Here is a 15,891-nt window from a genome sequence, read left to right as displayed (position 1 = left end):
GTGGCGAACGAGTGGACGGCGGGTCCCGTGGTGAGGCACGTCACTTGGCTCCCGAGGTCGCAAACGGGTTTTGATTCCTTACCCCCCGTACCCGTACCCGGCCGCACCAGGGTCGCAAACCCGTACCCGGCCGTACCCGTACCCTACCCGGCTACCCATACCCGGCCGGATATCATGTACGGGTACGGGTACCTGATTGCGACCTCTGGGATGAAGCCATGTTGCAGGCGCGGGTGGGTTGATTCTAGGAACTTGAATTGTGAGAAGAGACAAGACGTTGGGAAATGAGTGACAATCACGGTGACTCACCAGTGACTCACGACCTTACCCGTACCCGGCCGCACCAGGGTCGCAAACGGGTAACCCGTACCCGTACAGCCAGTATGAACCTGACACGGCCACCATATGCGATCTGACACGGCCATTATGAACCCGCTGAGAGAGACAGAAAGACACCCAGACCCAGGGCTTGAACCCAGGATCTCAGTGTCTCTCACACGGCAACTATGAACCCCCTGAGAGAGAGAGAGACACCCAGACCCACGGCTTGAACCCAGGTCATCTGTGTCTCTGACACGGCCATTATGAACCCGCTGAGAGAGACAGAAAGACACCCAGACCCAGGGCTTGAACCCAGGATCTCAGTGTCTCCGACCGTAATTATGAATCTGACACGGCCATTATCATCTGACACAGCCATTATGAACCCCCTGAGAGAGACACACAGAGAGACACCCAGACCCAGGGCTTGAACCCAGGTCATCTGTGCCTCTGACACGGCCATCATGAACCCGCTGAGAGAGACAGAGAGACACCCAGACCCAGGGCTTGAACCCAAGTTCCCAGTGTCACTGGATCACCGTCACTAACACATTCTAGATTTGAAGCTTTCGTGACTGCAAGGATTCATACTCTAAGGTTTTTTTCCGGTAAAGTCACCATGTAGGTAAAACATAACATTAAAAGTTAATGAAAGTAATAGTGGAAGTAAAAGAAAGTTATTATTTTATTATATTATTTTATTTCATTTCCATTATTACTTTCATTAACTTTCAATTGTATTTTTTGTCTCCAACACAGCCATTGTTATGAACCTGACACGGCCATTTGTGATCTGACACGGCCATTGTGAACCACACCCCACCCCCGAACTGTAACAATGATAGACCTAGCGGCGGGGGGGGTGGGGGGTCAACAACCTTTTCATAGAAGAAGAACAACAAGAACCATTGTTGTTGTTGTTGTTGTCTCTGACCAAAATATTTTGGGGGCAGCATCGCGCGTCAAGACGAAGGCCCTCCGTGTAGCCTTGACAGACTGTTGGGGCCAAGTGCAGTGAGCGATCAGGTGCCTATGAAGGCAGCAACCGTGGAACATTACGTTCAAGTTCATGTATTAGGTGTAGCCCTGTGAGCTATTCGGCTCTTGAATGGGGTGCAACCGCAACAAAAAAAAAACATGAACAACAAAACATCTTAAAGTGAATGATGTGACTGAGTGCAAACAGAAAATCCAAGAAAAGACGGCAAAATATTGCAGGAAAAACACCGTGTACACACCAACGCTGTGTGCAAACATCCCAGTGGGATGCAAGTCAAACAACAACAACAACAACCACAAGACAACTTACATTAAGGCCATCAGTCTAACTCTGTACTACAACAACACAAACATGTTCTTGGTTCTTTCGGTAAAGTCACGTAGAATGGAAATAATAAAATAATAAAAATAAAACAATAAAATACAATTCTCACAACGTTTCGGCCACAACGCAAGCAGCCGTCCTCAGGTGAAGAACAGGTCTGTCGATTTTACCGAAAGAACCAAGAAGATGAATCCCTGCAGTCACGAAAGCTTTAAATCGAAATTTAACCACAAGACAACTTAGATTAAGGCCATGAGTCTAACTCTGTACTACAACAACACAAACATGGCCAAACCAATACACTTTTAGATTTGAAGCTTTCGTGACTGCAAGGATTCATATGCTTAGGTTAATCGGTAAAGTCACCATGTAGGTAAAAAATTTAAATTAATAAAAGTAAAATAAAATAAAAATCACGACGTTTCGGAGGCAACACAAGCTTCCGTCTTCAGGTGGAACCGTCACAGCCACGACAGCTGTATCAAGTAAATGAGAGATTGCAAGAGCTACCACTCCGTATAAATAATGGTTGGAGAGGGGGGAAGGGCCAAGTACGGCACACTTTTTATTAATATTTTTATTTAACTTTCACTAATTTTAATTTTTTACCTACGTGACTTTACCGGAAAAACCTAAAAATATCAATACACTTTTCCAAATCACCAAAACAAAGCCATGAAACAGTGATCTTAGGAACTGTGACGGAATCTTCACGATAAATGGCAACATGAGGGGAGTTGAAGTTGTCCAGCATCACACCCGGCCACGTCAGTCTCCCCACACCGCACCGGGAACTCATTCGAGGCTGAGTGGACCTAGGGGCGGGGAGTCCCAGGACCGGTTCAAATCATCGCCGCCGGTGTTAGCGTCTGCGGAGTGGGAATCGAACCCGGGCCCTCCACTTCCCTGCCCCCCACCCCCCCCCCACCACCACCACCACCGGGGGAATGAACTTGACGCGGCCTCGCAAGGTCGCGAAAACCAAAGGGCTCGTTATCCTGTACAGGGTCAACCCGCATGGCGCCACCACCACCGCCGTTGCCGCCGCCGATCGAACCTCGGACGTTGCGACACCGCTGTGGGGGGGGGGGGGCGGGGGGTGGGGGGGGTTAAAGTTCAACGGGATTTGAAAAGCGGGGAAAGGGGGGGCGCGTGAGGACGTCGCACATTGCTGGTGGCAAAATACGTGAGACAAATATTATTCCATTGGAACCTAATTTTGCCATCTTCTTGGTTCTTTCGGTAAAGGCGTCACGTAGAAGGGAAGCAATAAAATATTTTATGATGTTTTATTTTTATTATTTTATTACTTCCCTTCTACGTGACTTTACCGAAAGATTTCGATTTAAAGCTTTCGTGACTGCAGCAGGGATTCATCTTCTTGGTTCTTTCGGTAAAGTCACCACGTAGAAGGGAAGTAATAAAATAATAAAAATAAAACTTCATAAAATACAATTCTCACGACGTTTCGGCCACAACGCAAGCAGCCGTCCTTAGGTGAAAACCAGGTCTGTCGGGTACCCGTACCCGGGTACCCGTACCCGTGCGGACGGGTACGGGTAGGCCGTGAGTCACTGGTGAGTCGCCGTTTGTCACTCATTTCCCAACGTCTTTTCTCTTCTCACAATTCAAGTTCCTAGAATCAACCCACCCGCGCCTGCAACGTGGCTTCATCACAGAGGTCGCAATCAGGTACCCGATACCCGTACCCTACCCGTACCCGGCCAGGTACGGGGGTAGGGTACGGGTACGGCCGGGTACCCGTTTGCGACCCTGGTGCGGCCGGGTACGGGTAAGGAATCAAAACCCGTTTGCGACCTCTGATTCATACTGTGCCTATTTTTGCGCTTACTGTGAAATACTTAACTTTTGTGCTTCAATATATTCATAATGGGTCCCTAAGTGTGGCGATAGTAAAGCTAAAATAACCCCCAAGGTTCTCGATTTGCAACGAAGAGCGTGGCACAGTCAAACTTAATGAGCAAGGCATGTCCCTTGCTGACGTGAGTTGTAATTTTGTGTGTTTAGTTTTGTTTATTTACGCTTGTGTTTACTTTTCTTTCATTTATGTTTATTTAGGTTTCGCACGCACACGTGTTCCATAGTTACCGTAGTTATTTGCATGTCCGCTTTTCGCCGGTCAAAATAAATTTGCAAGCTAAATAAAGGTTATGCTTTGACATTCGACTAACACACAGAGACCCGTAGACTCACACAGAGACCCATAGACTCACACAGAGACCCATAGACTCACACATAGACCCATAGACTCACACAGAGACCCATAGACACGCACAGAGACCCATAGACTCACACAGAGACCCATAGACTCATCACAGAGACCCATAAACGCACACAGAGACCCATAGACTAACAGAGACCCATAGACTCACACAGAGACCCATAGACTCACACAGAGACCCATAGACTCACACAGAGAACCATAGACTCACACAGAGACCCATAGACTCACACAGAGATCCATAGACTCACACAGAGACCCATAGACTCACACAGAGACCCGTAGACTCACCCAGAGACCCATAGACTCACAAAGAGACCCACAGACTCACAAAGAGACCCATAGACTCACAAAGAGACCCATAGACTCACAAAGAGACCCATAGACTCACACAGAGAACCATAGACTCACACAGAGACCCATAGTGATGTTCTAGAAGGTATAGAGAGCTGAGTGATGTGAATTCTAGTGATGTTCTAGAAGGGATAGAGAGCTGAGTGATGTGAATTCTAGTGATGTTCTAGAAGGGACAGAGAGCTGAGTGATGTGAATTCTAGTGATGTTCTAGAAGGGATAGAGAGCTGGGTGATGTGAATTCTAGTGATGTTCTAGAAGGGATAGAGAGCTGAGTGATGTGAATTCTAGTGATGTTCTAGAAGGGATAGAGGGCTGAGTGATGTGAATTCTAGTGATGTTCTAGAAGGGATAGAGAGCTGAGTGATGTGAATTCTAGTGATGTTCTAGAAGGGATAGAGGGCTGAGTGATGTGAATTCTAGTGATGCTCTAGAAGGGACAGAGAGCTGAGTGATGTGAATTCTAGTGATGTTCTAGAAGGGACAGAGAGCTGAGTGATGTGAATTCTAGTGATGTTCTAGAAGGGATAGAGAGCTGAGTGATGTGAATTCTAGTGATGTTCTAGAAGGAACAGAGAGCTGAGTGATGTGAATTCTAGTGATGTTCTAGAAGGGATAGAGAGCTGAGTGATGTGATTTACAACACGGTCAATGCATTGTCACCATAGGCAAACATCCGTATCATCTACGTCAGCGGCCTTCAACCAACAGCACACATTCCACATTACCATGCCAAGAGCCAGTATACCTGTGATATCAGAACAGGTCCTGGGACTCCCCCCGATCCCCCTTCACCAACCTGCATTGACCAGCGTGGTGAAGTATGGTCAATCCTCATGAACCAACACGACGTCGGAAGGAGGCCTTCATCTAGCAGTGGATAGACCACGGCTGCCGACGATGATTATAAGCATCAAACATTATTTTAATTTATAATTTTAAAAAAATTCCATTAACTTCTTTCGCACCGTACGTAGCTAATGGACGCTGCGATGGGTGAGTTAGCGGTGAGTTCGTGGCTGGGTGGGTGAGTTTGCGAGTGAATGGCTGAGTGAACAACTGAATGGGTGAGTGGGCGAGTGAATGGGTGAGTGGGCGAGTGAATGGGTGAGTGGGCGAGTGAATGGGTGAGTGGGCGAGTGAATGGGTGAGTGGGCGAGTGAATGGGTGAGTGGGCGAGTGAATGGCTGAGTGGGCGAGTGAATCAGTGAGTGGGCGAGTGAATGGGTGAGTGGGCGAGTGAATCCGTGAGTGGGCGAGTGAATGGGTGAGGGAGCTAGTGAATGGGTGAGTGGGCGAGTAAATGGGTGAGTGAATCAGTGAGGGTGCGAGTGAATGGGTGAGTGGGCGAGTGAATGGGTGAGTGAGTGAATGGCTGAGGGAGCAAGTGAATGGGTGAGTGGACGAGTGAATGGGTGAGTGGGCGAGTGAATGGGTGAGTGGGCAAGTGACTGGGTGAGTGCGCAAGTGAATGGGTGAGTGCGCGAGTGAATGGGTGAGTGGGCGAGTGAATGGGTGAGTGGGCGAGTGAATGGCTGAGTGGGCGAGTGAATCAGTGAGTGGGCGAGTGAATGGGTGAGTGGGCGAGTGAATCCGTGAGTGGGCGAGTGAATGGGTGAGGGAGCTAGTGAATGGGTGAGTGGGCGAGTAAATGGGTGAGTGAATCAGTGAGGGTGCGAGTGAATGGGTGAGTGGGCGAGTGAATGGGTGAGTGAGTGAATGGCTGAGGGAGCAAGTGAATGGGTGAGTGGACGAGTGAATGGGTGAGTGGGCGAGTGAATGGGTGAGTGGGCAAGTGACTGGGTGAGTGCGCAAGTGAATGGGTGAGTGCGCGAGTGAATGGGTGAGTGGGCGAGTGAATGGGTGAGTGGGCGAGTGAATGGCTGAGTGGGCGAGTGAATCAGTGAGTGGGCGAGTGAATGGGTGAGTGGGCGAGTGAATCCGTGAGTGGGCGAGTGAATGGGTGAGGGAGCTAGTGAATGGGTGAGTGGGCGAGTAAATGGGTGAGTGAATCAGTGAGGGTGCGAGTGAATGGGTGAGTGGGCGAGTGAATGGGTGAGTGAGTGAATGGCTGAGGGAGCAAGTGAATGGGTGAGTGGACGAGTGAATGGGTGAGTGGGCGAGTGAATGGGTGAGTGGGCAAGTGACTGGGTGAGTGCGCAAGTGAATGGGTGAGTGCGCGAGTGAATGGGTGAGTGGGCGAGTGAATGGCTGAGTGAACAACTGAATGGGTGAGTGGGCGAGTGAATGGGTGAGTGGGCGAGTGAATGGGTGAGTGGGCGAGTGAATGGGTGAGTGGGCGAGTGAATGGGTGAGTGGGCGAGTGAATGGCTGAGTGGGCGAGAGAATCAGTGAGTGGGCGAGTGAATGGGTGAGTGGGCGAGTGAATCCGTGAGTGGGCGAGTGAATGGGTGAGGGAGCTAGTGAATGGGTGAGTGGGCGAGTAAATGGGTGAGTGAATCAGTGAGGGTGCGAGTGAATGGGTGAGTGGGCGAGTGAATGGGTGAGTGAGTGAATGGCTGAGGGAGCAAGTGAATGGGTGAGTGGACGAGTGAATGGGTGAGTGGGCGAGTGAATGGGTGAGTGGGCAAGTGACTGGGTGAGTGCGCGAGTGAATGGGTGAGTGGGCGAGTGAATGGGTGAGTGGGCGAGTGACTGGGTGAATGGGTGGGCGAGTGAATGGGTGAGTGAATGGGTGAGTGGGCGAGTGAATGGGTGAGTGAGCGAGTGAATGGGTGAGTGGGCGAGTGAATGGGTGAGTGGGCGAGTGACTGGGTGAATGGGTGGGCGAGTGAATGGGTGAGTGAATGGGCGAGTGAATGGGTGAGTGGGCGAGTGAATGGGTGAGTGGGCGAGTGACTGGGTGAATGGGTGGGCGAGTGAATGGGTGAGTGAATGGGCGAGTGAATGGGTGAGTGGGCGAGTGAATGGGTGAGTGGGCAAGTGACTGGGTGAGTGCGCGAGTGAATGGGTGAGTGGGCGAGTGAATGGGTGAGTGGGCGAGTAACTGGGTGACTGGGTGAATGGGTGGGCGAGTGAATGGGTGAGTGAATGGGCGAGTGAATGGGTGAGTGGGTGAGTGAATGGGTGAGTGGGCAAGTGAATGGGTGAGTGGGCAAGTGACTGGGTGAATGGGCGAGTGAATGGGTGAGTGAACGAGTGAATGGGTGAGTGGGCGTGTGAATGGGTGAGTAAGCGAGTGAATCGGTGAGTGGGTGAGTGAATGGGTGAGTGGGCGAGTGATGGGGTAAACCGTAGTGGTTAACACGGCTATGTCAGAGCAGGAAAATAAATGTGAGTCGCCAGGTTCGTAGTACGGCGCTAACCGCTACACCACCGCTCCCTAACGAAAGATATCAATTCAACATACGTACAAGCACACATAAGGTAGGCACTGATAAGGGGTTGACAGGTATGGTATAGTGTAGTGTATCATGTAGTGTATAGTGTAGTATATAGTAGTGTAGTGTATTGTGTAATAGTGGAGTGTATAGTGTAGTGTATAGTGTAGTGTATAGCAGTGTAGTGTGCAGTTTAGTGTATAGTGTAGTGTACAGTGTAGTGTATAGTAGTATATAGTGCAGTGTATAGTAGTGTAGCGTATAGTAGTGTAGTATAAAGTGTAGTGTAAAGCAGTGTAGTGCATAGTGTAGTGTAAAGTAGTGTAGTGTAAAGTGTAGCGTATAGTAGTGTAATGTAAAGTGTAGTGTATAGTGTAGTGTATAGTAGTGTAGCATATAGTAGTGTAATGTATAGTGTAGCTTCAAGTAGTGTAGTGCATAGTGTAGTGTATAGTGTAGTGTAAAGCAGTGTAGTGCATAGTGTAGTGTATAGTGTAGTGTAAAGTAGTGTATAGTGTAGTGTATAGTGTAGTGTATAGTGTAGTGTATAGTGTAGTGCATAGTGTAGTGTATAGTAGTGTAGTGTATAGTAGTGTGGTGCATAGTGTAGTGTATAGTGTAGTGTATAGTGTAGTATATAGTAGTGTATAACAGTGTAGTGTATAGTGTAGTGCATAGTGTAGTGTATAGTGTAGCGTAAAGCAGTGTGGTGCATAGTGTAGCGTAAAGTAGTGTATAGTGTAGTGTATAGTGTAGTGTGTAGTGTATAGTAGTGCAGTGTATAATGTACAGTGTAGTGTATAGTGTAGTGTACAATAGTGTATAGTGTAGTGTATAGTGCAGTGTATAGTGTATAGTGCAGTGTATAGTGTATAGTGTAGTGTATAGTGTATAGCAGTGTATAGTGCCGTGCATAGTGTAGTGCATAGTGTAGTGTATAGTGTAGTGTATAGTGTAGCGTAAAGCAGTGTAGTGTAAAGTGTAGCGTATAGTGTAGTGTATAGTAGTGTAGTGTAAAGCAGTGTAGTGCATAATGTAGCGTAAAGTAGTGTAGTGTATAGTGTAGCGTATAGTAGCGTAGTGTCTGAATTTCTCTGCAACAAGGTAGAGGCACCGATAAGGGTGCTAGTGGGGAGCCTGGTGCTGGAGCTAACGGGGTAGACGACCCGGCTGGAGTGAGTCATTGACGATGGCACCCATCAAATGAACGTCAACACCAACAACAACAACAACCGCCATTCGCCACTAAGTGGCGGTGACGTCACCACAACGCTTGTGCCAGGCCATGTGCACCTTGAGGCTGCCACGTGAAGTGTCGAACGCCCGCTGGCAGGAAGAGGTCACGGGGCAGACCCAGCAGGTGCCACGGGTCGACTGACCGAGATGACCGAGATGACTGGCTGATGCACCACCTTTGCCCCCTACTGTGCCAACGTCAACACCGCCACCACCACCACAGGCAAACGAGAAAGACGGACCTCACGAACCCAGCAAGCCACACGCCAAACCACCCCGACCCTGACCCTGACCCTCACCTCCGCACTCCACACGGAGCCCACCCCGGGCCTGCAGAACGAAGCGGACATCGCCGCCGCCGCCGCTGATGTCCGACTCCGAGGCGACCGGGGGTGACCCCGTGGCCGGCGGCGGCGTCGGCCGGCGTCCCCGCGCCAGCGAGCGGCAGGCGAAGTAGGCAAGAGCGTAGGCTTCATCCTCGGTGGCAGGCCTCTGTAGGAGAGCGAACGCTTCGGAGAGTTGGAGTTCTTCTTCCCTCGTTGCTAATCCTCCCGGCGTCTCGCACATGTCGGCATTATTTTAGTTTGTTTGTTTAAAGAAAAAAGTTTTAACTTCTATAGAATTGTAAAATTATTGCTCGAAAAAAACAACTTTATTTTTTTGTGTGTGTCACCGCTGAGGTAAATTAAACAAAATAAAAAAAAAATCTCCTGTTTAGTTTAATTCGTTAGAGAAATGAGAGGAGAGATGAGAGGAGAGATGAAAGGTGAGATGAGAGCCACACGGGACACGGGGTTGGGCGTCATCATCTAGCAGTGGAGAGAGCTATAGGACTCGGCCCGTCCTGGCCGAGTTGACACCTCGACCTGACGGCCGTTGCCATGGCAACGTCGGGGTGAGGGGGTGGGGGGGAAGTGGGGGGTGGGGGTCGTAGGGGGGGGAGTAGTGGTGACGTCACCACGCCGTCCCCTCCCTCTCCACCACAGCGTGCAAAGTCCGATCCGAGAGGGAGGGGGGACGGCGTGGTGACGTCACCACGCGAGGGCTTTGCGAGCTGCGTTGCGTGGTGACGTCACCACGCCGTCCCCCCTCCCTCTTCCCACAGCGTGCAAAGTCCGATCCGTGAGGCAGAGAGAGACGACGTGGTGACGTCATCACGCAAAGCCCTCGCGTGGTGACGTCACCACGCCGTCCTCCCTCTCCCCACAGCGTGCAAAGTCCGATCCGTGAGGCAGAGAGACGACGTGGTGACGTCATCACGCAAAGCCCTCGCGTGGTGACGTCACCACGCCGTCCTCCCTCTCCCCACAGCGTGCAAAGTCCGATCCGTGAGACAGAGAGAGACGATGTGATGACGTCACCACGCAAAGCCTTCGCGTGGTGACGTCACCACAATCCGTGAGGTAGAGAGACGACGTGGTGACGTCACCACGCAAAGCCCTCGCGTGGTGACGTCACCACGCCGTCCTCCCTCCCTCTCCCCACACAGCGTGCAAAGTCCGATCCGTGAGGCAGAGAGAGACGACGTGGTGACGTCACCACGCAAAGCCGTCGCGTGGTGACGTCACCACGATCCGTGAGGCAGAGGGAGGGAGGACGACGTGGTGACGTCACCACGCGAGGGCTTTGCGTGGTGACGTCACCACGCCGTCCTCCCTCTCCCCACACAGCGTGCAAAGTCCGATCCGTGAGACAGAGAGAGACGACGTGGTGACGTCACCACGCAAAGCCGTCGCGTGGTGACGTCACCACGATCCGTTCGGCAGAGAGACGACGTGGTGACGTCATCACGCAAGGGATTTGCGTGGTGACGTCACCACGCCGTCCTCCCTCCCTCTCCCCACAGCGTGCAAAGTCCGATCCGTGAGACAGAGAGAGAGACGACGTGATGACGTCACCACGCAAAGCCTTCGCGTGGTGACGTCATCACGCAAGGGCTTTGCGTGGTGACGTCACCACGCCGTCCTCCCTCCCTCTCCCCACAGCGTGCAAAGTCCGATCCGTGAGACAGAGAGAGACGGCGTGAGGCTTTGCGTGGTGACGTCATCACGCAAGGGCTTTGCGTGGTGACGTCACCACGCCGTCCTCCCTCCCTCCTCCCCACACAGCGTGCAAAGTCCGATTCGTGAGGCAGAGAGAGACGGCGGCGTGAGGCGATGGCAAAGCCCTTGCGTGGTGATGTCACCACGCAAAGCCTTTGCGTGGTGACGTCATCACGCAAGGGCTTTGCGTGGTGACGTCATCACGCCGTCCCCCCTCCCTCCTCCCCACACAGCGTGCAAAGTCCGATCCGTGAGGCAGAGTGAGGCGATGGCGTCCTGTGGAGGAGAGGACAACTCGGATGAGGTGAAGTACTTCTCGCTGGACGAGGTGAAAGAGCACAACTCGTGCAAGACAACTTGGGTCGTCATCCACCACAAGGTCTACGACCTCACCAAGTTTCTCGAGGAGGTGAGCAACGCCCGTGCAGGTTTGGTGGTGGTTGGTGGTTGGTTGGTTGTTGTTGGTGGTGGTTGGTTGTTGGTGGTGGTGGTTGGTTGTTGGTGGTGGTCGTGGTGGTAGTGGTGGTGGTTGGTAGTAGTGGTGAGTGGTGGTAGTGGTGAGTGGTGGTTGTGGTGGTGGTGAGTGGTGGTGGTTGGTAGTAGTGGTGAGTGGTGGTAGTGGTGGTGGTGAGTGGTGGTGGTTGGTAGTAGTGGTGAGTGGTGGTTAGTGGTGGTGGTGGTGGTAGTGGTTAGTGGTAGTGGTTGGTAGTAGTGGTGAGTGGTGGTTGTGGTGGTGGTGGTGGTAGTGGTTGGTAGTAGTGGTAGTGGTGGTTAGTGGTGATGGTGGTGGTTAGTGGTAGTGGTGTTTAGTGGTAGTGGTAGGTAGTTGTGGTGGTGGTAGTGGTGGTGGTTGGTAGTAGTGGTGAGTAGTGGTGGTTGGTGGTGGTCGTCGTGGTGGTGGTAGTGGTAGTTGGTGGTGGTCGTTGTGGTGGTGGTGGTGGTAGTAGTAGTGGTAGTAGTGGTAGTGGTTGGTAGTAGTGGTAGTGGTGGTTGGTGGTGATGGTGGTGGTTAGTGGTAGGGGTGGTTAGTGGTAGGGGTAGGTAGTTGTGGTGATAGTGGTGGTTAGTGGTGGTGGCGGTTAGTGGTGGTGGTAGTAGTGGTTGGTAGTTGTTGTGGTGGTGGTGGTAGTAGTAGTGGTGGTAGTAGTAGTGGTGGTAGTAGTAGTGGTGGTAGTAGTAGTGGTGGTAGTAGTAGTGGTTAGTGGTGGTGGTGGTAGTGGTAGCAATAGTTGGTAGTGGGTGGTAGTTGTTGTGGTGCTGGTTAGTGGTATAGTGGCCTCAAACGTCGACTCAACACGTTCTCTGGGTGAGGCAACACGTTTATTCCCATTAACACACAACACCAAAGTTTTTACACTATGAGACATCTCCTTTACCAGTGGCAAAATATAGTAGTATGTTTTTACCCTTTCAACTGGTACAAAACTGACATCTTTATACAAGGCATCATGTTTGCAATAACCACAGCACAAGCAGTCAAAATGCAAAATATAGTGATAGGTTTTTACCCTTTAAACTGGTACAAAAACTGACCTTTATACAAGGCATCATGTTTGCAATAACCACAACACAAGCAGTCAAAATGCAAAATATAGTGATAGGTTTTTACCCTTTCAACTGGTACAAAACTGACACCTTTATACAAGGCATCATGTTTGCAATAACCACAACACAAGCAGTCAAAATGCAAAATATAGTGACAGGTTTTTACCCTTTCAACTGGTACAAAACTGACACCTTTATACAAGGCATCATGTTTGCAATAACCACAACACAAGCAGTCAAAATGCAAAATATAGTAGTATGTTTTTACCCTTTAAACTGGTACAAAACTGACCCCTTTATACAAGGCATCACGTTTGCAATAACCACAACACAAGCAGTCAAAATGCAAAATATAGTGATAGGTTTTTACCCTTTCAACTGGTACAAAACTGACATCTTTATACAAGGCATCATGTTTGCAATAACCACAACACAAGCAGTCAAAATGCAAAATATAGTGATAGGTTTTTACCCTTTCAACTGGTACAAAACTGACACCTTTATACAAGGCATCATGTTTGCAATAACCACAACACAAGCAGTCAAAATGCAAAATATAGTGATAGGTTTTTACCCTTTCAACTGGTACAAAACTGACACCTTTATACAAGGCATCATGTTTGCAATAACCACAACACAAGCAGTCAAAATGCAAAATATAGTGATAGGTTTTTACCCTTTAAACTGGTACAAAACTGACATCTTTATACAAGGCATCATGTTTGCAATAACCACAACACAAGCAGTCAAAATGCAAAATATAGTGATAGGTTTTTACCCTTTAAACTGGTACAAAACTGACATCTTTATACAAGGCATCATGTTTGCAATAACCACAACACAAGCAGTCAAAATGCAAAATCTAGTGATAGGTTTTTACCCTTTAAACTGGTACAAAACTGACACCTTTATACAAGGCATCATGTTTGCAATAACCACAACACAAGCAGTCAAAATGCAAAATATAGTGATAGGTTTTTACCCTTTCAACTGGTACAAAACTGACACCTTTATACAAGGCATCATGTTTGCAATAACCACAACACAAGCAGTCAAAATGCAAAATATAGTGATAGGTTTTTACCCTTTAAACTGGTACAAAACTGACATCTTTATACAAGGCATCATGTTTGCAATAACCACAACACAAGCAGTCAAAATGCAAAATATAGTGATAGGTTTTTACCCTTTCAACTGGTACAAAACTGACACCTTTATACAAGGCATCATGTTTGCAATAACCACAACACAAGCAGTCAAAATGCAAAATATAGTGATAGGTTTTTACCCTTTAAACTGGTACTAAACTGACACCTTTATACAAGGCATCATGTTTGCAATAACCACAACACAAGCAGTCAAAATGCAAAATATAGTGATAGGTTTTTACCCTTTTAACTGGTACAAAACTGACACCTTTATACAAGGCATCATGTTTGCAATAACCACAACACAAGCAGTCAAAATGCAAACAAAAAGAAACAACTCTGATGATGATGATGATATGCACTGCCCTTGAAGTTGATTGGTCCACACCCGAGACAGCTTTCTTTAGAGCCTAGTCTCCATTGGTGTTGGGCGTCATCTGGTCCAACACCATGTGAACCCCCTGAAAGATGGTGATAGTGATGATGATGATGTTGATGATGATGCTGGTGATGGAGATGATGATGATGCTGGTGATGATGATGATGATGTTGATGATGGTGATGATACTGGTGGTGATGATGATGCTGGTGATGATAGTGCTGATGATGTTGATGGTGATGATGATGTTGATGATGTTGATGATGCTGGTGATGTTGATGATGCTGGTGGTGATGATGATAGTGCTGATAATGATGATAGAGCTGATGATGATGATGGTGATGATGATGGTGATGATGATGTTGATGATGTTGATGATGCTGGTGATGTTGATGATGCTGGTGGTGATGATGATAGTGCTGATAATGATGATAGTGCTGGTGATGGTGATGATGTTGATGTGGATGATGTTGATGATGTTGATGATGATAGTGCTGATGATGATGATGTTGATGATGATGCTGGTGATAATGATAGTGCTGATGATGATGATAGTGCTGATGATGATGTTGATGAGGATGATGTTGGTGATGGAGATGATGATGATGCTGGTGGTGATGATGGTGCTGGTAATGATGATGATGATGCTGGTGATGATGATGATGTTGATGATAGTGATGATAGTGATGATGGTGATGATGCTGACGATGCTGCTGGTGATGGTGATGATGATGTTGATGATGTTGATGATGATGATGATGATGCTGGTGATGATGTTGATGATAGTGATGATGGTGATGATGCTGACGATGCTGCTGATGTTGATGATGTTGATGATGATGTTGATGTTGCTGGTGATGATGATGATGCTTGTGATGATGTTGATGATGATGTTGATGATGATGTTGATGATGATGATGTTGATGATGTTGATGATGTTGATGATGATGATGGTGATGATGATGATGCTGTTGATGATGATGATGATGATGTTGATGATGATAGTGCTGATGATGATGCTGGTGATGATGTTGATGATGGTGATGATGTTGATGATGGTGATGATGTTGATGTTGATGATGATGATGTTGATGATGATGATGATGTTGATGATGTTGATGATGTTGATGTTGATGATGTTGATGATGATGATGCTGACGATGATGTTGGTGGTGATGATGATGATGGTTATGATGACGATGCTGGTGATGATGATGATGTTGATGATGTTGATGATGATGATGATGGTGATGATGATGATGTTGATGATGATGACGGTGCTGGTGATGATGTTGATGATGATGCTGGTGATGATGATGTTGATGATAGTGCTGATGTTGATGATGATGATGTTGATGATGTTGATGATGTTGATGATGATGTTGATGATGATGTTGATGACGATGCTGTTGATGATGTTGATGATGTTGATGTCTGCGTCTCCCCCAGCACCCCGGCGGTGAGGAGGTGCTTTTGGAGCAGGCCGGCTCGGACGCCACGGAGAGCTTCGAGGAGGTTGGGCACTCGGGCGACGCTCGCGACCTCGCCACACACTACCTCATCGGGGAGGTCCACCCGGTACGCTCCACCACCAACAACAACACCAACACCACCACCACCAACAACACTAACACCACCACCACCAACACCACCACCAACAACAACAACACCACCAACAACAACACCACCAACAACAACACCAACAACAACAACACTAACACCACCACCACCAACACCACCACAAACACCACCATCAACACCGTCACCACCACCAACACCATCACCAACACCACTAACACCACCATCAACACCAACACCACCACCACCACCAACACCACTAACACCACCACCACCAACACCACCACCAACACCACCATCAACACCGTCACCACCACCAACACCATCACCAACACCAACACCACTAACACCATCACCAACACCACTAACACCACCAACACC

The 15,891-nt window shown here is 48.7% G+C and overlaps 2 protein-coding genes across 2 annotated transcripts in view; one reads left to right on the top strand and one right to left on the bottom strand.

Moving 5' to 3' along the window:
* The window catches only part of LOC144741581 (protein spire homolog 2-like), a 31,689-nt gene extending 21,976 nt beyond the window's left edge, over positions 1–9,713 (bottom strand). The window contains exon 1 of the mRNA XM_078624096.1: positions 9,118–9,713. Within this exon, the coding sequence (XP_078480222.1) occupies positions 9,118–9,385 (268 nt within the window). The 5' untranslated portion in view covers positions 9,386–9,713. The remainder of the gene's footprint in view (positions 1–9,117) is intronic.
* Positions 9,714–11,058: 1,345 nt separating this feature from the next.
* Positions 11,059–15,612, top strand: LOC144741582 (cytochrome b5-like; the record flags this gene model as incomplete). Its single annotated transcript, XM_078624097.1, has 2 exons — positions 11,059–11,269; positions 15,382–15,612. Coding segments are annotated over exons 1-2 (372 nt in total), but the record flags the coding sequence as incomplete, so codon positions are not given.
* Between the last annotated feature and the right edge of the window lie 279 nt (positions 15,613–15,891).

The sequence above is a fragment of the Lampetra planeri genome, unplaced genomic scaffold, assembly GCF_965212315.1.
Source record: "Lampetra planeri unplaced genomic scaffold, kcLamPlan1.2.h2 scaffold_610, whole genome shotgun sequence".
Taxonomy (NCBI): Eukaryota; Metazoa; Chordata; class Hyperoartia; order Petromyzontiformes; family Petromyzontidae; genus Lampetra; species Lampetra planeri.
This window is presented reverse-complemented; position numbering and strand designations above follow the sequence as displayed.